We start from the raw sequence: 24,182 nt of genomic DNA on the forward strand, positions 1-24,182 counted from the left end.
TCGAAATTGTTGATAATAATGGATTTCTAGTTTCATTTTGATCATTTACTTTAATCATGTTTAGGTTTATATTATTGTAGATCCAACACTTTTCTATCACCAGCTGTTTCTATTTTTATATTGATAATTGTTTATGTTTGATTTTGTTTAATTTTATTTTATATTTTCTATTGATGCTCAATTTCTATTATTACATTTGTTACAATTAATTTTAATTTTAAAGGTAAGGTATTGCCAAAGTTTCTTGTATATGTATCTATCAAATTATGTGGCTTTATTAGGAAATCAGTGATAGTAGTGGATTTTGTGTCATTTCCTAATTTTTAGAATTTTGGTTATGGGTATATACTAGTTGGGTAGTTTCCTATTTTGTAGAGATTTTGTTACTGTTTTTAGGCTATGATATTGTGTATATAATTATCTGTTGTAACCTATTGATTAACTAAGAAAATATTCTTTCTCCCAATTACGTTTCTCAACTTGGAATAAGAGCTTTTGGTTATTTCTTGAGAATTCCTGAAATTTCTTTTTCTTCTCTTCTATTTTATTTTGGCCAAATTCCTTTATTTTTGTTCATCCCAATATTTTTTGTTTCTTCATTCATATTCTCATGTTCCGTGGTTTTCTTTTTCTTTTCAAGCAAATATGTCAGAGTCTACCAAAACTAACCTTATCTCGGATGGCCCTATGACTGAGAATACTATTATTGTATCAACCAAGGATTTACAAAACATTCAAGTGGCATATCGATTGAACGAAAAAAATTATTTGAAGTGGTTATAACTGGTCCTCACATTCTTGAAAGGTAGAGGAAAATTGAGCCATTTAGTGGGCATGGGTCATTCAAATGATGATTCTAAATTTACAACATGGAACAACAAGATTCAATGGTGATGTCGTGGTTATGAAATTCGATGCTACTAGACATTAGTGATACATGTATGTTTCTTGGAACTGCCAAAGAGATTTGGGATGCTATTCGATAAACATACTCCAAGGTTTATGACGTTGCCCAAATCTATGAAATTAAGATAAAAATTTTAGCAACCAAATAAGAGACTTGAACTATCATGGAATATTTGAGTTTTTTTACGAGGATTGTGGCAGGAGATGGACCATTATCAATGTATTCAAATGCGCTGTAGTGAGGATGTCGTTATTTTGAAACCATTTATGGAGAATGATCGTATTTATGACTTTCTTACCGATTTAAATGCCAAGTTCAATGTCATTAGAGTGTAAATTTTAGGAAAAGAAAACTTGCCTTCCTTAAATGAGACAATTTCAATCGTATGAGCAGAAGAAGGACAACAAAATGTTATGCTTAAGACCCACAAAAGAGATAGTTATGCTTTTATGACCAAAACAATTGGTTTGAAAGAATCTAGGTCGTTGTAATCTGTCATATAAATAAATCAATCTAAGCCCATTAATTGGGAGTTTTTATTTTGCACGTACTACAAGAAGCATCACCACACCAAGGAACAATGTTGGAAACTCCATGGTAGGTCCAATCGAAATGCAAATGACAAAGGTTAAGCATATGTGGCAAGCACTTAATCGAGTAATGAAAGAAGTTTCCAAAGTTTGATCTTTGATTTCAATAAGAAAGAGATTGAAATACTAAAAAAATTTTTGGGATCCTTGAGAAACCTTTCTTGGTAAGTATATGTTTTCTGGCATTTTCAGGTATCTTTTATTCTTATTGTGTTGCTAATGTCTAAGAAAAATTTTTTTCCAAAGATGTAGGTGATAGATTCTAAAGCCACTGATCATATGACCTATTCTTTCAAGCTTTTTTTCTTCTTATACTCTTTATTCTAGTCATAGGAAAATAACTATAGCTGATGGATCCATTGCCACTATAGCCAGTTAAAGGGATATTTATATAAGTGATTATCTCAAGCTAAAATAATATTTTTCATTTTCCAAAATTGTTTGCGAATTTGTTTCCATTCAAAAGCTTACCAAAGATTTAAATTGCAGTGTAATGTTTTTTCCTTCACATTATGTGTTTTAGGAGCAAGACACGAAAAAGACGATTGGACATGCTAGTGACAGGGATGGTCTTTAATGCCTAGAAGATCAAAATGAAAGAATAGAGTTAAGAATCTTCTATTTATATAATTTCTTTTTGAGTCTGTCATGTTAAATAAAAATTAAATTTGGCTTTATTATTGTTGTTTAGGTCATCCATCATTAAATGTCCTTAAGTTGATGTTTCCTTCATTATTTAAAGGGTCTACTTTTGAGTCATTTCATTGTAATAATTATGAACTTGCCAAGCGTAAATGTGCTTCATTTTCAATAAGCAATACAAAACCCTTAATCTTTTTTCTCTCATTCATAGTGATATTTAGGGACCCTCTAAGGTTTCAAATATTTTTGGTGCTAAGTGGTTTGTTTTGTTTATTGATGATTGTATATGAGTAACATGGATTTATCTTTTGAAAAATAAATATGATGTTGGCATTGTTTTTCCTAATTTTTACAACATGATCAAAGTATAGTTTGATGTGTAAATTAAGTGGTTTCATTTTGATAATGTTAGAGACTATTTCAATCAAAATTTTTTTCTTTTTTTTTTTAAAAAAAAGAATCATTCATGAGTCATCTTATGTTAATACCCCATAACAAAATGGAGTAGTTGAACGTAAAAATGGTGATCTTTTAGATATCATAAGAGCTTTATTGTTGCATAAAAATGTTTCTAAAACATATTGGCACTGTTTTTTCTAATTTTTATAACATGATCAAAGCACAGTGTGATGTGAGAATTAAGCGGTTTTGTTTTGATAACGCTAGGGACTATTTTAGTCAAAATTTTTTTCTTTTTTTTAAAAGAAAAAATTACTCATAAGTCCTCTTGTGTTAGTATCCCACAACAAAATGGAGTGGCTAAGTGTAAAAATGGCCATTTTTTATATTTCACAAGAGCTTTATTGTTTCACAAAAATGCTCTTAAAACATATTGGGGAGAAGCCATTTTAACTATTGCCCATCTAATTAAAAGACTTCCAACTTAGGTCCTTGCCTTCAAAAGTCCAATTGAATTTCTCACATAATTTTTTTTCAATTTCAATGTTTCAAACAATTTTATGCCTTGAATTTTTGGAAGTGTTACCTTTGTTCATGCCCATTCTCAAAATAGGAGAAAACTCGATCCACGTGCTTTTTGGTATATTTTCATTGGGTATTCTTTTACATAAAATGAGTACACGTGTTACCATCTACCTACTAAAGAACTTTTTGTCTCTTCTAATATTACTTTTGTCGAAAATGAGTCATTTTTCCAACATTCCTACCTTAAGAGAGAGAAGTTGAATGAAGATAGAGTGAATGACCTATATTTCCTTGATTTTTCTAATTTGCTTGTTGAGTCTCCATTTGAATCCATTTCAAAGCCTGTTTGGTCTGCATCTATTGAGTCATCTATTAAGTCACTTGTTCAACCAACTATTCCATTTGTTAAGTCACCTATTGAGTTCGTACTATTTGTTAAGTCATCTAAGTCATATAAGGTGATGAAAGATAAGAGGAAAACAAGACAATATTCAACTACTATAGGTCTATTCTAGGAAGAAAATTCTAGTATTTCGATCGATATATGTATAATTTTTTATTAGTGCTACTGTTTAGATTTTCGAAACCATTTTTATACTTATCGAAAATATCATACCATCAGCTGAGCCCATTGAACCAGTAGATAAACCAAAAAAATCAAGTGATGTCGATCTACCAATTGCACTTAGAAAAGGAACCATAACTTATACTAAACATCTTTTGTACCTATTATTGACCTAGCAAAACCTATCCCAAAATCATAAAGCATTCTTAAGCAACCTTCATACAATACACATTCCAAGAAATCTATCTGAGGCATTAGGGGATAAAAAGTGGAAGGATGATAAGAAAGTGGAGATGAAAGCTCTTACAAAGAATAAGACATGTGAGTTAGGCAAATTCTCGAGAGGAAAGAAATCGATTAGATATAGATGGGTTTTCATCATAAAGTACAAGTCTTATGGTTTCATAAAAAGATATAAAGTGAGGTTGGTTGCCAAAGGGTACATTTAAACCTATGGCATTGATTATCTTGAGACATTTGCCCTATTATGAAGAGGAATACAGTGTGGGTTCTTTTGTCATTGCTTGCCAATTTCAAGTGAAATCTATAATAGTTTGATGTTAAAATGTGTTTATCTACAGTGACCTAAAGAAAAAGATTTACATGGAAGTTTTTCCTGGATTTGAATCTAAAGAGAAAACAGTGTGCAAGTTGAAGAAAGCTTTTTTCAGACTTAAACAATCATTGAGAGCTTGGTTTGGAAGATTCACTAAGGCGATGACTAACTTGGGATATAAACAGAGCCAATGTGATCATTCTTTATTTGTGAGACACTCTATTTCAAGAGGAGTGACAACCTTATTGGTATATTTAGACAATATTATCATAACAGCCAATGATGCATGAGAGATGGATAATTTAAAATGATGCATTTTGAAAGAATTTGACATCAAGGTACTTGGGAAATTGAAATACTTCCTAGGAATTGAAATGGTATATTTAAATCAAGGGATTTTTATTTTTTAGTAGAAGTACGTGCTTGATTTACTAAAAAAGACGAGAAAATTGGGTTGTAAGCCAGTTGACATACCCATTGAGTTGAATCATGGACTATGTGATTCTTCAGAGGTTTCCGTGGTTGATAAAGGCTCTTATCAGAGGTTACTTGAGAGGTTGATTTATTTGGCACATACGAGACCAGATATTACATTTTTTATGAGTGTTGTTAGTAGATTTATGCCTAATCTTAAAGAAATGCATCTCAAGGTAGTTCATAAAATATTGCAATACTTGAAGGGCAACCTCGAAAGAGGTATTTTATTTATGAAATGAGAAAGCAAGACGTTAGGGGCCTATGCCGATGTTGATTATGCAAGGTCTTTGGTGGACAGGAGGTCAACCTCATGTTATTGTACCCTCTTGAGAGGGAATCTTATAATGTGAAGGAGTGAGAACAAAACGTGGTGGCAAGATCAAGTGCAGATTTTGAGTTTAGGTTAATGGCAATAGGAATATGCGAACTAATGTGGTTGAAAATAATTCTTAATGATTTGAAGATAAAATGGGAATAACTAATGAGATTTTACTATGACAATAAATTTGCCATTAGTATTGCTCATAATCCCTTACAACACAATCGAATGAAACATATAGAGGTTGGCAGACATTTTATTGAGGAGAAACTTGATAGCGGCCTAAGATGTACTCCATTTGTTTCGCCAAAAGATCAATTAGCAGATGTACTTATAAAAGGGCTACCAAGCACTGTGTTTCAAGATATTGTTAGCAAGCTTGGAATAGAAGATATCTTTTCACCAGCTTAAAGGGGAATGTCAAATTATGTGGCTTTATTAGGAAAGTCGTGTGATTGTATAAGATTTTGTGTGATTTCTTAATTTTTAGGATTTTGGTTAGGTGTATATACCGGTTGGGTGGTTTCTTATTTTGTAGAGATTTTGTTACTATTTTTAGGCTACGATATTATGTATATAATTATATGTTGTAATCTATTCGATTAATTAAGAAAACATTCTTTCTCCCAGTGACGTTTCTCAACAATATCTATTCTTTAGAGTTTTTAGACTATTGATTTCAAAATCATGATTAAATTTTATATTTAAATTGATAATTTGTGTTCATTTTAGGCAACTACTAGAACTATTAAAGATAGTCTTACAAGAATAAGTATTAAAACTCATATAACAATCTTGTTAGCTCTTCTATTGAGCTGTTAGTTCTAATCTAGAATTTGTTGGTCAGTTTTTTAAGTAATTTTCTTAATTCTTCAAAACTTATTCATTAAATGAATGTTTTCTAGAGATAGAATTATAACAAAAATAAAACCTCAGTTATTTTTTTAATTCTTCAAAACCAAATACTCCTATGCATATTTTTGGAAGTTATAGAGTTTCTTATGCTAATAAGTTCCTTTTATTAATGTTTATGGGATATTTTTTAATTTGAGTGTTGATATTTTTTTGTTGTTGCAAATAACTTTTTTATTATGTGACTTCCAATTAAAGACTTATAATTTTTATTATCATTGCTAAGGAAATGAAAATGAAATTCCTTTAGTATCCCTATATTAACCCTTTTATGTGGTAGACATTATGAAGCTATAAAGATTGAGAAATGAATCTAAATTATTATATTTGATCTTTTCATATGCTAAACATTGTTTATACATGACACCTCGAAAAGGTATCAAAACAAAATAGTTAAGTGCTTTGCATTTTTTAAATTTGAAAATTGAGTGTACAAAATATAATGATATGTAGATTTATGTTTTGAATTTCATGTTATAACCAGCCTTTGCAGTTGTTTGTGTATATGGGTAGTTGTTGCCTTTTTTTTATGATTATTTTATTAGTTTCTGTTTTCCCTTTCAAATGTTGAGAAAATTACTGTGACAATAAAATAATGCATAACAAGGTCTTAAATTTATGAAACAATGTGACTGTCAAATTAAAATAAGTTAATTTTGGTAAAGAGAAATATTTTGGTTTGCAAGATGCATATGATTTACTATTATTAAAAATGATTATTAAGGATATTAAAATAAAAATTATATGTAATAAAAAATTTATATGATTTAACATTTATAAAATTAATAAATAATTAAAAAATTATTTTTATGTTTATTGATAAATAATTAAAAATTAATAAAAAATAATCTATCAAATAATATTTTTGTTATATTAAGTTAATAAAATTATTTATTATTTCTAAATAAAAAATGAAATTGGAAAAACAATGAAAAAGGAAAAATTATTAATAAAAGATATTTTAGTAATAATAATATTACTTAAAGGGTAAAAATGGAATAAAAAAAGTGATCGGTTGGCCACCGGAGGTTTACTCATCAGTGGCTAAAAGTCACAAAACACACTAGATGTTTGACATTCAGACGTGTGCGTGGCTCAGTTGACAATAATTTTTATAGCAATTGGCCTCGGACTGAAGGTTTAGTTGATTCCAAACGAAGCCCAAGTTGGCAATAAATATAAATGTTGAATCTTGTTATGTTTTTATTTTTGTTTTTCATTTGTTTAGGATAATCACGATTTATAATAATGAAAAATATACTTTTTTTTTTTTGGTATTTATGTGTTTGAATGTTACGTAGGGTATGCATGTTAAATGTTATGTTATTTCGTTCTTATGAATTGCTTTCATTAATTTTTTTTTTTGTAGATTATATTTTTTTTATAAAATTATTATTGTAGAGTCGATAAAAAGATATATTTTTAATTAATTAGTTTAAATATAGTTTTATGATTTACATTATGATATTATTGAAAATATTGATTGTAATTGGTAGTATTGATTTTTTTTTTATTTTTATTAAAAAACGTGAATTATAGAATGTTATTGATGGTGTTAAAAAGAAAAAACAAATTGTATGAATGAGATCCATAGATTAGCAAATATATTCTATTGAAAGTAGTAGATAGAATGATCCATAGAGTAGCATTTATGTTGAAAATTTTGATGTCTTTCTTTTAGTAGCTTACTTTCTCAATTGATGTTTTATTCTGATTTTTTTTTTTAATTTAAAAGTAAATTGTATTTTCCGTTGAGCTTAGGTTCGAATCCAGCTATCCCTCTCTATTTTCATGTAATACAACGTTGCTTTTTTTTTTTTTAAAATAGAGTTTGAGTTATGACCAATTATGTGATTGAAGATAAATTTCTGATTCTCTTTTTCTATTAAAGAATTTTATGATTTGTAAAAGCGAATTAAATTGAAAGATATAACATAAAAACATCTTTGTGTATATTATTGGTGGACTTTTTTTTTTATATTAAATTTAAATGCAATTCAAATTGTTTGTCTCCTCTAATTGGTTTGAGAGTTTTTTTGTTAAATTATCTATTTTATTTAATTTTGCATATTTTTATTGATCAATATGTGATTGTTTTAATTACATTCTATTCGTTTTATGAGCCGCAGTGAAGCGCTGGAACCCATTATCCAACCCCTCTTTCCCGCTTAGCTTTCTCTTTGACAGCCATGTATGTCCAGAGGAAGAGAGAAGCTGATAAAGAGTGTGAAAAAATTTGCAGATAACCAATACAAGTTCTTCACAACTAGATATGGGCAAAAAGTAACTGACATTTTGGAGTTGCCAATCAAGTAGTGCTCTCTCCTTTCACTCTTGCCTTTGACATTGCTGGCTCTGCTCCTCGTGGCTTTGGCATCCCTGAGTTTATCTCCAAGCTCTCCCACGCTTCTGTCTTTGTAAGTTATCCTTTCCCAGGTTTAAGTCTTTTGGTCCAATGGGTTGCAATCTTTTCTTCCTTTTCTTGGTTGGTTTGTTCTTGTTTGTTAAAATTATAATTTGCTGTAATGGGTAATTTGTAATCTGTTAAAGTTTTGAGCTTTTGTTGAAAGTTGGGTTTTTTTTTTTGTGCTCATAACTCGATGAGTAATTGGATGTTTGCTACTTTGTTTGTTGGTTCATTGTTGACTGATATTCTATTGAAACTTGCATTTGAGATAAAATTGGTGCTTACAAATTTCATTTTATTATTGGTTTTGAGTGGTATTAATCACTTGATGAATGAGTGGCTTGGTCGTGTATATCTGCTTGTTCATTTAGCTTTGAAGTTTTTGACATTATATTAGTTAAACTTTTGTACGCCTAAAGAACTTTTCAGTTTTTACATTTCAAAGATTAAGCATTTCACTTTTACAATTAAAAGTATAAGTCTCTATTTGCCTTATGTTCCTTACAAGTGCCAAATTCCGAAAGGAGATAGAAACAATTGCTGCTTGCTCCATTTACTGTGTACATCTATCATACTGAATATGATTTTGTCCCTCAAAGTGCCAAATATCAGTTGTTCTTTTAATGTTTTACCCTTCTAAAAGTTAGAGAAGGGTAGACTGAATTCATTGGTTTTAGTTCTTTTTCTCATGGGTTGATCGCAGGCTATTGCTGCTTTGGAAACCTATGATATTGTATTAGAGCTGGGAAAGAAGGTGATATGTCAAAGGTGCTTTTGAATATCCCTTCAAAGTTTTGTTCTTGATTCTGCTCATCACTAATTAAATTCTGATTTTGTAGAACTTGTGACATTATAACATGCTGCCCTGATTTTACTGTTATGTAAGTTCGATTATGCTTCAGCTTCTAATTTCTTCTAAAAAGGAAAGGAAGAAAGTAAATGTTTTACGCTTAAGATTCATTATCTTGTGTAGAGAATATGATGCTGATATTTTGGTTAAACCAAAGACTCATTCAACTTTTTGGCGTATGTTTAATGGTGACTGTTACTAAAGAAACACTAAACTTTTGGCACACACATCAACTGTATCATTTATCAGTTTGATGAAGTAGATCTGAAAGAAAAAGGTAAGCCAACTTTTGTTGAAAGGATTAGCATCCCATGATCTATATCTTTACCATTTTTTAGCCAACTCCCTTGAAGTTTCATAAATGATTGTTACTAGCTTGTTTTGTTATCAATAACTTGAAATTTAAAATGCAACTTTTATACGAAATGCCTTCTTACACGAGATTGGTCTGTCAAGTTCAGGAACTGTCATACCTGCAATGGATGGCAGGCTTTGCGGTGTACTATGTGCAAAGGATCAGGGAAGGTGCGCTATCAAGTGAAAACTTACTCCTTGAGAAGGTAGATCAAGCTCTGGTCATTATTTTCTAACCTTTAAGTATTAACTATATAGTCTACTTATTTCTTCCCCATTTCCTACATGACATAGGCCAAACAAAAGAAAAGCTTAATGGGCTTGGGTACAAAAGTGATTCTTAAAGATGGTCAGGCTGCAAGATAATAATGACTTAGGCTTGTCTGGTTGTATCATGTGTGATTAATGTTTAGAGTTTGAAATTTGAATTGCTTTATGATCTTTTAACCAACTTTGTTGAGGTATCCAATTCTCAGTCCAGCACAATCTATGTGAATGATGATTGTTTTAATGTTTAATTTTGAATGTCTGCTCTGAATCTCCTACTTGAGAAAAATTAGGGGTACCCCGAATTGAAGAGAAGATGCGAGAGGGCTGTTTGCAATGGTTTGGACGTGAAATGTAGGCCTAGCTGTGCACTAGTTAGGAGAATTGACTCTCTAGATCTAGAAAAGATCAAAACATCCAGAGGTTGATCATGAAAGATATGAATGCAAGTAATAAAAAATGATATGATGGTTAAGGAATTGGATGAAAAGGTGGTTGTTGATAGAAATGAGCGGTGCAAGAAGATTCAAACTATAACCTAACTTGATTCTCTTATTTGGTTTTTCATATGGCCGACCCCAGAGTATGGGATATAAGGCTTAGTGTGTTGTTGTTGTTGCTCTGAATCTCCTGCAGTGGGGAGAAGGCAACTGCAGAATGTGTTGCAGATGCTATTGCTGATAATTGAGCATAGTTGGTGCACCTCCCATCCATCATTGATATTAATACACCACTGCCATCTAAGGAATGCCCAACTTGTGATGGAACAGTGAGTCTTACTGTTCTTGGCATATTGCATTTACTTGCCCAAAGCTTTTCCTGTTCAATTCTACTATCATCCTTTGTTAGAGAATTTTCTTAACTGGACAATTTTCTGTTTTGATCCTTGGGTGAAACACGTGTTGTTTTCAGGGCGTAATGCACTGCCCTGAATGCAAGCACAAATTACAAAGTCAGGATCTCTGCGGATAATGTGAGTTGCTCTGTCACTCTTTAGTGTAGGGGGCATTGGTGTTTTAGATTATGTTCTATAAAAAGCTTTTATAAATTTGATTGTGATCAGAAGAAGGCTGTTAATGCTGTAATGAACTTTATGTTATAGTCTTATTATAGACATTAGATTTGTGCTTGGGATGCCATAAAATGCATATTTAGATGTGATACTTTTTTAAATAGTTTAAAGGTATAAATTAATCAATAAATAAATTAAAATACATCAGAAATACAAAATATCTAAATGAAGGGTGTAGCTCAACGTATATCAGAAATATTCTAAAAAATAGCAGCCGCTTAGGGCCAAGTGTTTTTTCCTTTTGGCCAGTTTATAGCAAAGAGTTTAAACCATGGAAAAACTGTATTACAGAGATGGATGAAGAAAGTACGGAGGATACAGAGCTTATGCAATGGACTATAAACTTTAGTTTCTTTCTTCTCTTTCTCTCTCTCTCTCTCTCTCTCTCTCTCTCTCTTTTTCTTTTTTTTTTTTTTTTGCTTTTGCCCCTTCTACTTTTGTAATTGATTGTATATATTCGAAACATTCAACGACACTTGTTTTAATTGTGCTTCCCTTCTGCTAGTGTTGTATTGTTTTCTTGTTTGTTTCACGCTAAAGTTGCCCATCCTTAAATTATGCATTCTTTCTGTAGATAATGGAACCTCCATGGAAAGCCTACATCTTAAGGAAGATGGACCATCCATATGAGGCAAGTATCATAACTTATCCCTCCCTATATGTTCTTTTCAAGTTAAACCTTTTGGAGAACATTTCCGTATCATTAAATAACTGAATTGCTGAGGGAAGAAAATGGATTTATCATATCTATATTCACTACAATTCCTACAGGTTAATTTCTGTGTTTCCACTCTTGCCATATCTTTGATCTATCGAAAGGCTCAAGATCCTAGAATTAGTGTCCATAGATGATTACTTGTCATATAGTTTACTTCTTTTTCTTATTTAATTTGATATTTGTCAATTTACTGTTTCAGCACATAGTTTGCAGCATGAAAGACCCTGGCATTGCTGCATTTTGGTTACTTACCCTGCCTCAGATTGTGGGTGGGTTTGACTATGATGATGATGTGAAGCAGAAAATTTTGTGGCAATACAAGGTATAGATGTTTATGATCTCACTACTTTTATCTTCATATTAAATTTATGGAGATCCTAAGAATCTGTGATAATGAATGGATAGCATTTAGGAGATTAATAGTGAATAAAATTTGTTAGAAGTAAAGTTTAAATAATAAATTAGAGATATAGATATGTATGATCTCATTACTCATCTTATTACATGACATTTACTATTAGCTAATCCAAGCATTCCTGTAATTGCTTGATTTTCTTTTGGATTTAGGAATCTATGTGGTATGATCAACTTCGAGATGTGGTGGCAAACCAAAATCCTGGCTGGGAAAACTTGCAGGAAGTAAGATTATGTTCCTGTTCAATGTAGGCATTGAATTTTTAGGTAACATGTCTGTGGTAACTTTTATGTGCTAGACATGTGCTCTATTTACATGCATGATATAGTTTATTAGGTAAATAACGCATAAGCAAACAGAAAATCTTTGATTCTTTCTGTTTTTCAAAGGGCTTTTTTGGGTGTGAAAATGCTTTTGTATGTTAAATTTCCATGAAAAGGTGGGCTGATATTTTTGTTTTCACTTCTAGCGTCTTTGCCACGTCATCCTGTGAAAGATGTTCTAAGTTAATCATGTTTTATTTTTGTTTTCCATTTTCACTAGAATTGGAGCAGAACAGTATTGAATTATTCAATGACCTCTGACCTTAGACGTTGTGGTTATTTAGAAATAGAATAAACATGTGCTATTTTTTGCATTTATTTTAATGTATAACCTAGATTGTTGGTTTACTGATGAATTGGTTGTATTTGGGGGATCATACCTAGTGGAATTCTTATCTTATCTCTCCACCAGGTTGATGCTCTATGTAATGCAGTATGATTCATACTTATGAAGCACATATGATTACTTTTGCCTGGAAAGTTCATGATATGATCTAATTTAACATTCACAGGCCATGACTACCCTAGATCCTGTTCGTGCAAGGGATGACCCTGCTGTAGCGAAGAATATTCCTTATTACAAGGCCAAGAAGGCATTGGAGGCAGAAGTCATGAAACTCGATCCTCCTCCACAGCCACATAATTGCGGTGTTTGTATCCTCTGCTGTCGTATTATATAATTTGTATATTTCATAGAAATAAATCGCAATGGCAATAATAGGACTAACTGCTGAGGTGTTTGCAGAACCTGGAACTTCCCCTAAATGCATCTTCGTGCAGTGAAGACGACCTTAAAGATCCAGCAAAACCATATGAAATGACTGTTCTTCTTAATGCTCAAAGAGAAATTGCTGATAAACTTTTAGATGCTCGCTGGGAAACCAAATGGCGTCAAGAGAAGGTTGGTAACTTCTTATTCATGCATTTCAGGGGGAAAACACAACTGTGGTATTTCAGCAATCCATTAAAACCATTTATGACTTTAAGGTTGTTAATATTTCTAAGATAATGGTTCTTCACGGCCTCTTTACCACTTAAGGACTTGAAACGATAAAAAGAACCCTTACAGTTTTAGTGATTTGTTCATTGAAAAGTGGGATGTAGGATTTAAATTGCTTCAGTTGTGACCTTTAAGGCTTTTACCCAAGGGTAAGATGTTCTCCGGCACTGCACTTCTGCACCCCTCCATTTGTAATCTTGCAAACATCCTTGTGCCTTTGCACACAACACAAACATATACACACACACACACACACACACACAGGAATGTTGCATGCTCAAATGTGAAATTTTCTGCAAGTGGACACGGGAATTAATATATATGTTACCCCGGTGTCATTTGTGTCTACTTTTCCTTCATAATTTTGGTTGAACTCTACTCATATATGGATGTCATTTTCTGCTTTTATCTTCAACCAACCTATAAGAGAATATTTTCGGCTTATGTTATATGCCCATTTGCCAGACCAGTTGTAGTGATGAAGAATTATTCCAGCCATTTTGTTTTCTACAGTAGTAATAGTCTAAAGGAATTAATATTTTGTGCTACTACATTTAGACTTGATGTTGATACTTGAATGCTGGGTGATACAAATGTCAAGATATGGCATTCTTAACCCTTTCAAGTATGTAAAAGGACCATGAATCCGGAAGAAAGAAATAGGCAGTGAGAGGTAAGAATCCATAAAGTTGGCAGAAGCGTGTTATGTAAAATATGCATCTTCAAGGAGCATGTGGTTAATGGAAAAAACAAATACATTTAACTTGTGTTTCTCAAATGCTTTTCCTCATTTTCTCTTAAAACTGCTTTCCCTATTTCTATAATTGATTCAATCTATCTTATTTATGGGCATGTTTACTGTCATAACCAATATTTGATTTTTTTTGTTCATGGACTTTTAAATATTTGGTTTTCAGTTAAATGAGATGTTGGAGGATAAGATGCGCCCATACATTCAGAACATTGATAATGGTGTCGCTCCTCAGCCAATTGTAATGCAATCACAAAATGGAAATCAAAAGGTTTGAACTTATTTTCTTTCTTCACTTACAAATGCTGGAAACAGTGCTAGATTGAATAAAATTATAATCTGCTATTTATTGACATCAGGACCTCATTTTTATGCTCCTTAATGGCCTGTTTTACATTCTTTTACAATTATATTATATATATAGCTCTGTTTGTTGGTCCTCAAAATATGATATATTAGTCTGGTTCTGTTCTGTTAGTAATTAAAAGCTGCAATGCATTGCTACTTGCACCATAGCACTGTTTATGTTCTTTAATTTTTCCATGTCTATTTTTTTTTCATTGAACTGCATGGTAGTTCTAAATGTTGCTTTCTGTATTAGTGGTTTTATTTTTATGTTGATTTGTTCTCTTCAAGGATGAAGCTTTCTGAAATAAGACATCTCCATGGAGCCATGTAACCTACATGATCTGATCTTTATTATGGCAAATATTATATATATATATATATATATATATATATATTCTATGTCATGCTGTAACTGCTAATTAATATGCTAGAAGACCATGAAGCCTGTGGACCAATAATGAAGGCCTCCTTCTTTTTAGACATACCATATGAAAGCAACGAGGATATATTTTTGGTACAAAGGAGGCCATAGTCTGGGGATAGGAGAAGGGATTGCAGGTGCTGAGATTTGATCTCCAGACCTGTACGAACTAATTGAGCTAAGTTCTTGGATCAAAGCAAGGAGGATATTAATGATTTAATTGGTTTATGTTTTGACTAGCCCCAAAATTTGGACCTCCGTGATCTCAGATTCTTTGTTTATGTTGGATATTGACCTAAAACCATTTTTCTGTAAGCTGTTGAATATGGGCCTAGGAACAATTTTGTCTTAAGCTATGGATATATATTCAATGGTAGTGCATCATGATTCAAGAATAGTTCACTCTTTGTTGCTTATTATTGAACATGGCTTCTTTGAAGTTTTGCACAGCCTATCAAGCCTGTAAAAGATAGGATCGTTGAAACCTTATTTCGGTGATAGTAAGCCAGTTTGATAGAGACTGTTTTGCTTCATTGCGGTGTCATTTCAATTGCAAGGTATTAATGTTGGTAACTTTTGTTTATGCTGTAGAGGGCTAGAAGAAGGAGATGGCTGTTTTTCTAAATCATTTCATCCATTTTTGTATCTGGTCACAGAGAGCAATTGCTATACTTCTCCATTTATACACCCTATTATTGCCTTCTCAATCTCCCTGGATTCTCCAATTTCTTGCATTTTCTTTTGGGTAAACTATGGATGATTGATTTTTATATAAATATTTTCTTGCCCCTTTGGAATATGTAGAGTAAAAACATTATTGCAGGAAAATGGCCCTCATGGTAACATTATTTATCTGTGCAAGTTATTGATGCATAAGAAGGGACATTGTGACGTTAAGGGTGCATTTTGGATGAAGAATTTGGAAATAAAAAAAATTAAAATGTATCAATTTAAAATGCTTAGTAATTATAATTGTATTGTTTTGATAAATAATTTTTAGAAAGAAATGTTTAATGTTAGAATTTGTTGAGATAAAAAATTAAATTATAATTGAGAAATAATGATATTAGAGATGTAATAAGAAGAATATCGAAAAAATTTGTAATATTATTATCATTAGATTGATAAAAATGAATAAATATTACTAATTACATGAAAAAAAATGAATTTTGAAATAAATTTTTTAGTTAGAGTAGTAAAAAAATAAAAGTTGCCTAAAAATTAAACATAATAAATATTGTTATTAAAAATCAAGGAATTTTGCGAATTTCATCTCATTAAATGAAATTTGGAAAGAAAATTTGAGCATTTTAAATATTTTATCTTAAATTTCGAAAAATTTAAAATTTATTTTGCTAAATAAAGTAATTTTATTTAAAAATTTTAAAAGATTTTTTTAATATAAGCAGGAATATCCTAAGTTTTATTTGGATATAATCCCTTATTCGATCAATTTGATATATTTAAGATTTTATTTTTTGAGTGTTTTTTACGAGATTGATAAGGAAAGAAAATTTTTTCTGAGCTAACTTTTATGAATAATTTTAAAAATTTTTCTACAAATAAATATTTTTCTTGAAATGTCTCGTACGCATCCTAAACATATTTTCCGTGGAGCTAACGTACGGATTGGTTTGTTTTGAATGCAAATTACCTTCATTTTGGTTTATCGAAGTTTGAATCCTTACTAAGAAAATTTTTTTCAATAGGGGTCAGTGGAGACATATAGGTCAAGTCTTTCGTTAGTTTTTTGGGACTTGACTCAACCTTCAACAACACCCATTCTTGAGTCAGAGTTGAGTGATTCATGGGTCAGTTGGGCGACTTGATTTTGGAGATGCAACAAGAAGTTCAATTTGAAAATTATTGATATTGAAAGGCCATGTAGAAGTGATCAAATTATATGGAAGTTCCAAGAAATGATCATCTATTGGCTATAAAAACTTTGAGCTTTTGGCCTAATAGTGCACCCATCTCCTGGTTTCCTAAAAAATTAAGGTTTCTTACATTACTTGAAGTCTTTTTGTAGAAACCCTTTATGCTGTCGAAATGCCATTTTAAGTCGATTCTAAAACGAAAGCAAACGTCATGGGAAAAAGCCACCATCAAAGAATTTTCATATTAGGGCTTAATGGCATATTTGCTTTGTCTTCTACGAAAATTTTTCAACATGATATCACAATTTTAAAAATATATAATACGATACAAATATTATTCTTTTATATATATATATATATATATACATGATATTTACTGATCAAAATTTCGTTGAAAAAAATTTTTAGCGAACATTGATATAGCATATATTATTATTTTATATATAGATAGATGAAGGTTTTGGTATATGAATTTTGCTAATTAGTATTTTAAAAACACCTTTTAAGATTACAAAGTATTCTTTATCCAATGCATTGAAACAATCATATTATATAATTATCAATTACTACATTTAATACAAAGAGTTGCTATATATATATTAAGTAAAACTTAAAGAGTGGTCGAAAAGTACTTGTTACCAAAACTCTTCATATGTAACAAGTTTATATGATAAGTACGTGTATGTTCATTTAATTAATTAGATTAACTTAATATTTTAAGTAATATTCACTTTTCTAGTAATAAACTGCTTAATAAAATTTTAATTCCATTAATTATTATTATTGATGTACACAATAGAAATCCTTCTTAGGTTCATTATTTGATCTTCGAGTTTAAAAATAAAACAGTAAAATTTTTTTTTCAAAGTAATCTATGATGTTCTATGTCACTTGTAATACAATGGAAATTGCTAGGCTTACTAATGGCCGAGGGGCAAGCCACCATGTTAATAGACACTCGGTCCCTTACAAATTAAGCCATCAAGCAATCATCACATTCGATGAATAACATGTTTCTCTTATTGTCATATCTTTTCATGATCTATAACAAAAAAGTAGACCTGTTTTGGTGTAAAAGGTTCATGAAAGTAGTAAACAAACAAATCAATCCAAGCTCACTTGTTGAGGCGATTTTTTGTCTTCCCATTTCCCAAATCATTGCTTTCAGTCAAATTCTATAAGGTCTAGGTTGTCAGGGAACACAAGTTCAGATATGGCTGCGGTACTCTTGGCAGAGGCTAACCATGATGAAGAAGAAGAAGAAGAAAGTTGCTGTTGGAGTAAAGTTTTGGACATGGAAGAAAGCAAGAACCAAATTTACTTTTCGCTTCCTATGATCTTAACTAATGTTTTCTACTTCTCCATCACTTTGGTTTCTGTCATGTTTGCTGGTCACCTTGGAGACCTTGAGCTTGCCGGCGCCACCCTTGCTAATTCTTGGGCCACCGTTACCGGCTTCGCTTTCATGGTAACTTGATTAATTTTTCCTCTTCTTTATCTCTTTGTGGCTATTATTATTCAATCCAGGATTAGATTTTGTTTCAATGTGTGTTCATTTTCAATAAGGTGTGCCGTTCTAATCTTGTCTTCGTTTTTGTTTCCTTTTAACTTTTTATCTTTATTAGCTATACATCACTGTTTCACTGTACGTCTAAATTTTTAATAATATGCAAGATAAATTTAATAAATTAGTAAGTATAATTTAATTTTTAATTTTTAATAGAATTATTAAAAATTTATCAACTAATTTATGGATAATATATTCATTTCATTGGCATAACTTGTATAAGAAATCAAATACAAATTTATTCTTTTAAATTTATTTTTTCAAACATAGCTAAAAATATTAAAACAGGCATAAAGGAAAAAAAAACTAAAAAAAAAAAAAAAACTGAAAGGTCCAAAAAAAAAAAGAAAAAACAAATGAAGATGCCATGTAAACACCTTTATTTAGGGGTGGTAATGGGTTGAGTAAAGACGGGTTTTAATTTACTCTTCTCAATTTTAACACAACATTAGATTATTTTTTTTATACTAGACCCAACATATATATATATATATATGTATGTATGTATGTATGTATGTATAACTTGCATCTAACCTAACTTGACCCAAAATCAATCACATAGCATAATATTCATAAAAATATTATTTTTATTATAAATGACATTTTAATTATATATAATATAGATAAGGTATGTTATTAAATTAAAATATTAAATAATAATTTTATTAATATAATAAATATATACATATAAAATTAAATAAATAATAAAAAATATATTCTTATATATATCTTAGGAGAGGGTGGGTGGAGCATCCTTAACCTAGCTCCGATTCAATTTCGAATTTTGAAGAAGAAAACCATCCTGCCCCGACATGATATCAATTAAAAAAATCCTCTTTATTAAAAAAAAAATGCTAACATGTTGATCGAAACTTATAAGATATGAATTGTTTTATCATTTTTATCTTTATTAACTTTTCTTTACAAAACTTATTTAATATAAAATAATAAAAAATAAAAAATAAAAGAAATGAAAAAAAGCCAAATGACATGCTACATGTTTTTATTAAATTAAGATATTAAATAATAATTTTATTAATAAAATAAATATATAAATATAATAAATAGTAAAATATATTTTTATATATACTAGAGGCAAGGCGGAATATTTTAAATCCACTTTTGACATGATCCCGATTTAAAAAAAAAAAAATTGACTTGATATTGAATTAAAAAATACACCTATTAGATTGAGACAAATTAAAACCCATCAAGCACTGGTTGTTTTATTATCCCTACCTTTATTTATATATTTTTTTACAAAATTTATCAAATAAAAAAATTAAAATATAAAAAAAAAGAAAAAAATTAAATAAAAAAATAAAAACTTAAATTTCTCTAAAAAATTTAAAACTTTTATTGCATGTTCATTGTTATCATTATATTTGCATTCAAATATATATTTTCATCATTGATTGTAATTTAACTATTACATTATTCAATTTTGTTGTTATGATAACTAATTTCATTGTTATTTGTTGTTTTAAATCTTACCATCAATCTAAATTAACACTAAATAAAAAATATAAAATTTTTGTCTTTCAAGTTTGTACTTTGTTTTGCTTTTATTTTATTTCAGTCCATTTAGAACCACCATTGATTAAAGTGTACTAGTACTATTATTCTTTTTTTGCTTTATCAATTCAAGGCTCGATTCAACGCTAGAGGTAGCTGAATCGTTTAAAGTAAATAATATACATTCATACATATATGAAGTAATGCAATGTGATTAATATGAATGACTTATACCAAATAAAAACATTTTTAATTTAGATGATCCATCTTGTCTCATCCTATTTTTGTCTTCATAATTGGAATCACTTTCAAGATTATAAGGGGAAACCATTAGTGCATGTTGGCAATAAATTCTGAATATATATGATCTTTATTCATGAGTCTTTACCAATATATATAGATGATATAAAATAATTTCCATATGACACTTCCTTTTTGTTCCAAGTGAAGACAGAAAGTCTTTCACTTACCTCAAGTACTTCCAAAACACTTTAATTTCCTAACAAATGCTCATAAAAAAATGTAAATCTCTAAGTTGTTGGTTCAAAAGTTCATTACCCATAATTTGTTTTAACCTTTTGGTTGAGAAAATGTATTGGATAAAGTTCAAAAAACATTTTACCACTAAAAAAAAGTTCGCAACCGTTTCATAAGTTTTTAGGCTACTGACTACAATTTCGTTGATATAATTTCAGTAGCTTGACACTTTGCGTTAATAAGATTTGCCTTTTGGCCCAATTGGTCGATTGACCTTCATTTTGACAATTAGAGTGTGCAATGGGTTAGTCATTTTGGTTTCCTTGACAATTAGAGTGTGCAATGGGACAAAAAATTATAAAATGTAATGAACAACCATTCATATCCGGTGGAAAGAGTGTAGGATTTCAAACTACAATAATGGAAAGTAGTTTGAACGTAGAGGTTGGTGATGGCTGTAGAGAAGGAACCAAGGGAAGGTGGTGGGGAAATGTTTTGGATTTTGGAGAGGCTAAGAAGCAAGTATCGTTTGCAGTGCCAATGGTGTTATCTTATGTTTTCTACTTATCCATTACTATGGTTTCTGTCATGTTTGCTGGCCACCTTGGTGAGCTTGAGCTTGCTGGTTCAACTCTTGCCAATTCATGGGCCACTGTGACTGGTTTTGCTTTCATGGTAACTCCCAATATTATCTCTTAATTTCTCACTTTTATGTTATTATTAAATTAATCTAAGAAGCATCTAAGATATATATAATAACTTCAAGGTGATTTTGAGTTTTAAAGTCCAAAAAAATATGTTGATTCTTGTCTTTTACTCCTCGAAAATCGAGAGGAATGAGATAAAAGAAATGTTTTGGATAGCAGCAATTCATCAATCTAGGTAAAATTTTTTTTACTTGAGGCTATTATGACTTGAAAATGATTTGAATCTTAATCATTACAACTAAGATTTATCAACAGGTTATGCGGCTGTCAGCATCCTTTTGTTTGAATCTTGCAATATTCATTTATCTAATCTGTTTCCAATTCATCTTTCCTGAATTAATTTATTTTTTTCTTGCAGACGGGAATTTTGCCATCTGATTTTGTAGTCTTTCTTCTCTGTTGTTTTAGACAGGACTAAGTGGAGCACTGGAGACCCTCTGTGGTCAAGGATTTGGTGCAAAAATGTACAGAATGTTGGGGATTTATCTACAAGCATCCTGCATCATTTCTTTCATATTTTCTGTCATCATATCAATCTTATGGTTCTATACCGAGCCGATCCTTGTCTTACTTCATCAAGATCCTGAAATTTCAAGAACTGCTGCCCTTTACATGAAGTATCTCATTCCAGGTTTATTTGCATATGGCTTTGTGCAAAACATTTTGAGGTTTCTTCAAACACAAAGTGTTGTTATACCCTTGGTCCTGTTCTCTGTCATTCCATTGGCCATTCATTTTGGGATTGTGTACTCTTTGGTAAATCGGACAAGTCTTGGTTTCAAAGGAGCTCCCTTGGCGGCTTCAATCTCAATATGGATATCATTTCTTCTCTTAGCAATCTATGTCATTTTCGCGAAGAAATTTGAGAACACATGGAAAGGATTGTCTTTTGAATCATTTCACTACATCCTCAAAAACTTGAAATTAGCCCTTCCCTCTGCGGCAATGGTTTGGTGAGTTTCCATTTTTGATTTGTTGTTTCCTTTAGCCTGAAGAGCAAGGCTTATCATCATCTTTCTTAAGCTCAATTAATGTGCTGCTAGTTTGGAATTCTGGGCTTTTGAGATTCTGGTGTTCTTGGCTGGATTGATGCCAAATTCAGAAATAACTACTTCATTGATTGCAATATGGTAGGCTGCTCTCTTTTCCTTTTTTTCCATCATAAAATTCCCTATACATTTTTTTGGTGTTTGAGGTTACCAAAGATTGAACTCTGATTGCTGGAACTAAAAGTTTAGCACTCAGACCACACTATTGTTGACAAATTTTTTACCAAGTCTGATTGTGGTGGATTTTGTTTTAACCCTGGTATGATCTTCAGTGTCAATACAGAAAACATTGCCTACATGATCACATATGGCCTAAGTGCTGCAGCAAGGTTAGTTTTCTTGTATGGGGTATCAACCTCTTAATTCCCCTGCCTTCAATATTGTTCTAAAATATATTGAGATAAGAGAGAAAACAAAACTTTTTCCACAGCACAAGAGTGTCAAATGAATTGGGAGCTGGAAATCCAAACCGCGCTAAGCATGCCATGGGAGTGACTCTCAAGCTCTCTATCCTTCTTGCTCTTCCAGTTGTCCTAACTTTAGCCTTCGGACATGATGTTTGGGCTGGTTTCTTCAGTGATAGCCCTTCAATAATCAAGAAATTTTCAGAAATGACACCCTTGCTCGCAGTCTCAATAGCGATTGATGCCATACAAGGCGTCTTATCAGGTTTCAAAACCATCAGAATTTTTTGTTTTGATTCTGTTGTGATAGCAATATTGATGAATATGTAGAGGTGGCAAATAAGCTTTTGGTTATTTTGAGTTTTAAATCATTTTAAATTTGTATTTTTTATATTTGAACTTTTGACTTTAACTTTTAAGTCAAATAAGGAACTTTTTTACAGCGGATTTTTGAGTTCGGGGTTCATTTTGTCACATCTATAACAATATATAAGAATACAATATTTAGAGATTAGTGAATTTGATGTTGCAGCGGTGGCCAGGGGATGTGGTTGGCAACACTTGGCTGTGTGGGCTAATTTGGTGACTTTCTACTTCATTGGCATGCCAATTGCAGGTGTTCTTGGATTCAAGTTTAAACTATATGCTAAGGTGAGGAAAATAGCTGAATCAGTAGAATATACATATCCGCAAGTTTTATTTTATTTTTTTATTTTAAATTTTGTCAACGTTTCGTCCCACTAATTATCCCTTATTACCATATTTTCAGGGTTTATGGATAGGCTTAATATGTGGTCTTTCCTGTCAAGCCGCCACCCTTACGTTCATTACATTGCACCGAAAATGGATCAAAATTGATCTTTCAGGAGAAAACAAGAATACCCCAATTTCTGTTTAACTTAATATAGTTATTTAAGCAGAGAAAAAAACCAAAGCGAGCAGAGGAATATTTTTTTTATTTGGGGAAGTTGAGTTTCGAACTCATTTAAAAAAATATAAGATCATATATTAATCATTAAATCAAATATTCGAATGTAATTATAATTTTAGTTTATGATATATAATCATAAGGTTTATCATTTTTTTTCATTTTTTTGTTTAATTTAGAGACATTGATGCAATTATACAATATCAAAGATAATGTTTTTTTTTAATGGTTATTAAGATTTGAATTTGATAATAATATTATCTGAATGATCTTTTTACTTTTTTTTTGGTATGAAAGGTATCTTGGACAATCTGGCATAAACGCAATAGTGAAAAATGAAAAATGGCAATTGGAATTTTACTGAATTATTTTGCTTGCAAGGTAATAGAATATTTTTCAGATTTTTAAAATGAGAAATGAATTTTTTTTTGATTACATCAAGAGGATAAAATCTTAGTATAAGTAAAAAGGAAAGAAGAGGCCTCGTTCGAAACCAGGTCTTTGATGTCCTTTTAAACGCCTTTAACTACTATACTAAAAGCTTGAGAATATAAAAAAAAGTTACTTCCAATTAAATAATTCAATATCACGTGTCAAAAAAAATTTTGATAGTTAGAAATAATGAGCTGATTTTTTTTTAATTGAAATGAGCTGGTAATTATTAAAAAAAAAAAAAAAGAGCTAGTGTTAAAATGATGGTCAAATAAAAGATATGAAATTATGTCAATTTAATGGCATAAAATAAAAATAATCTTTCATTTAACCTTGAATCTCTTATTTTATTCATGAAATCATGAATTAAATATCTGATTTTTCAATTGAGTCCATAAAAGGAGAGAA

At 30.7% G+C, this 24,182-nt stretch overlaps 1 protein-coding gene and 1 pseudogene across 3 annotated transcripts; both read left to right on the top strand.

The window, feature by feature from the left end:
* The first annotated feature begins 7,440 nt into the window (after positions 1–7,440).
* Positions 7,441–15,615, top strand: LOC149514562 (uncharacterized; annotated as a pseudogene). The gene is made up of 12 exons (XR_016328089.1): positions 7,441–8,309; positions 9,003–9,067; positions 9,611–9,709; positions 10,407–10,539; positions 10,683–10,743; positions 11,417–11,473; positions 11,760–11,882; positions 12,128–12,199; positions 12,811–12,948; positions 13,044–13,199; positions 14,216–14,320; positions 15,410–15,615. The product of XR_016328089.1 is annotated as an uncharacterized LOC149514562 (transcript).
* Positions 15,616–17,591: 1,976 nt separating this feature from the next.
* On the top strand, positions 17,592–23,551 carry LOC111302320 (protein DETOXIFICATION 18-like). 2 transcript variants are annotated; one of them, XM_022898250.2, is made up of 7 exons: positions 17,592–18,163; positions 21,370–21,914; positions 22,005–22,091; positions 22,283–22,339; positions 22,441–22,679; positions 22,947–23,065; positions 23,184–23,551. In XM_022898250.2, the coding sequence occupies exons 1-7, from the start codon at positions 17,909–17,911 to the stop codon at positions 23,310–23,312; spliced, it is 1,431 nt and encodes a 476-aa protein (XP_022753985.1). In that variant the 5' UTR covers positions 17,592–17,908; the 3' UTR covers positions 23,313–23,551. The 2 variants fall into 2 exon arrangements, with proteins under 2 accessions (XP_022753985.1, XP_089600404.1); XM_089744278.1 differs by lacking the exon at positions 17,592–18,163 and adding an exon at positions 20,445–20,929.
* The last annotated feature ends 631 nt before the right edge of the window (positions 23,552–24,182 follow it).

This window comes from Durio zibethinus, chromosome 15 (assembly GCF_047325235.1).
Source record: "Durio zibethinus cultivar Kanyao isolate XHJ-2024 chromosome 15, ASM4732523v1, whole genome shotgun sequence".
NCBI classification, from domain to species: Eukaryota; Viridiplantae; Streptophyta; class Magnoliopsida; order Malvales; family Malvaceae; genus Durio; species Durio zibethinus.

Excerpts from the sequence above, each read along its gene's own strand:
- LOC111302320 (XM_089744278.1), top strand. The coding sequence starts at position 20,597 with ATGGGACAAAAAATTATAAAATGTAATGAACAACCATTCATATCCGGT. Across the intron at positions 21,915-22,004 it reads CCCTCTGCGGCAATGGTTTG|TTTGGAATTCTGGGCTTTTG; the intron begins GTGAGTTTCCAT and ends ATGTGCTGCTAG. Across the intron at positions 22,340-22,440 it reads GGCCTAAGTGCTGCAGCAAG|CACAAGAGTGTCAAATGAAT; the intron begins GTTAGTTTTCTT and ends CTTTTTCCACAG.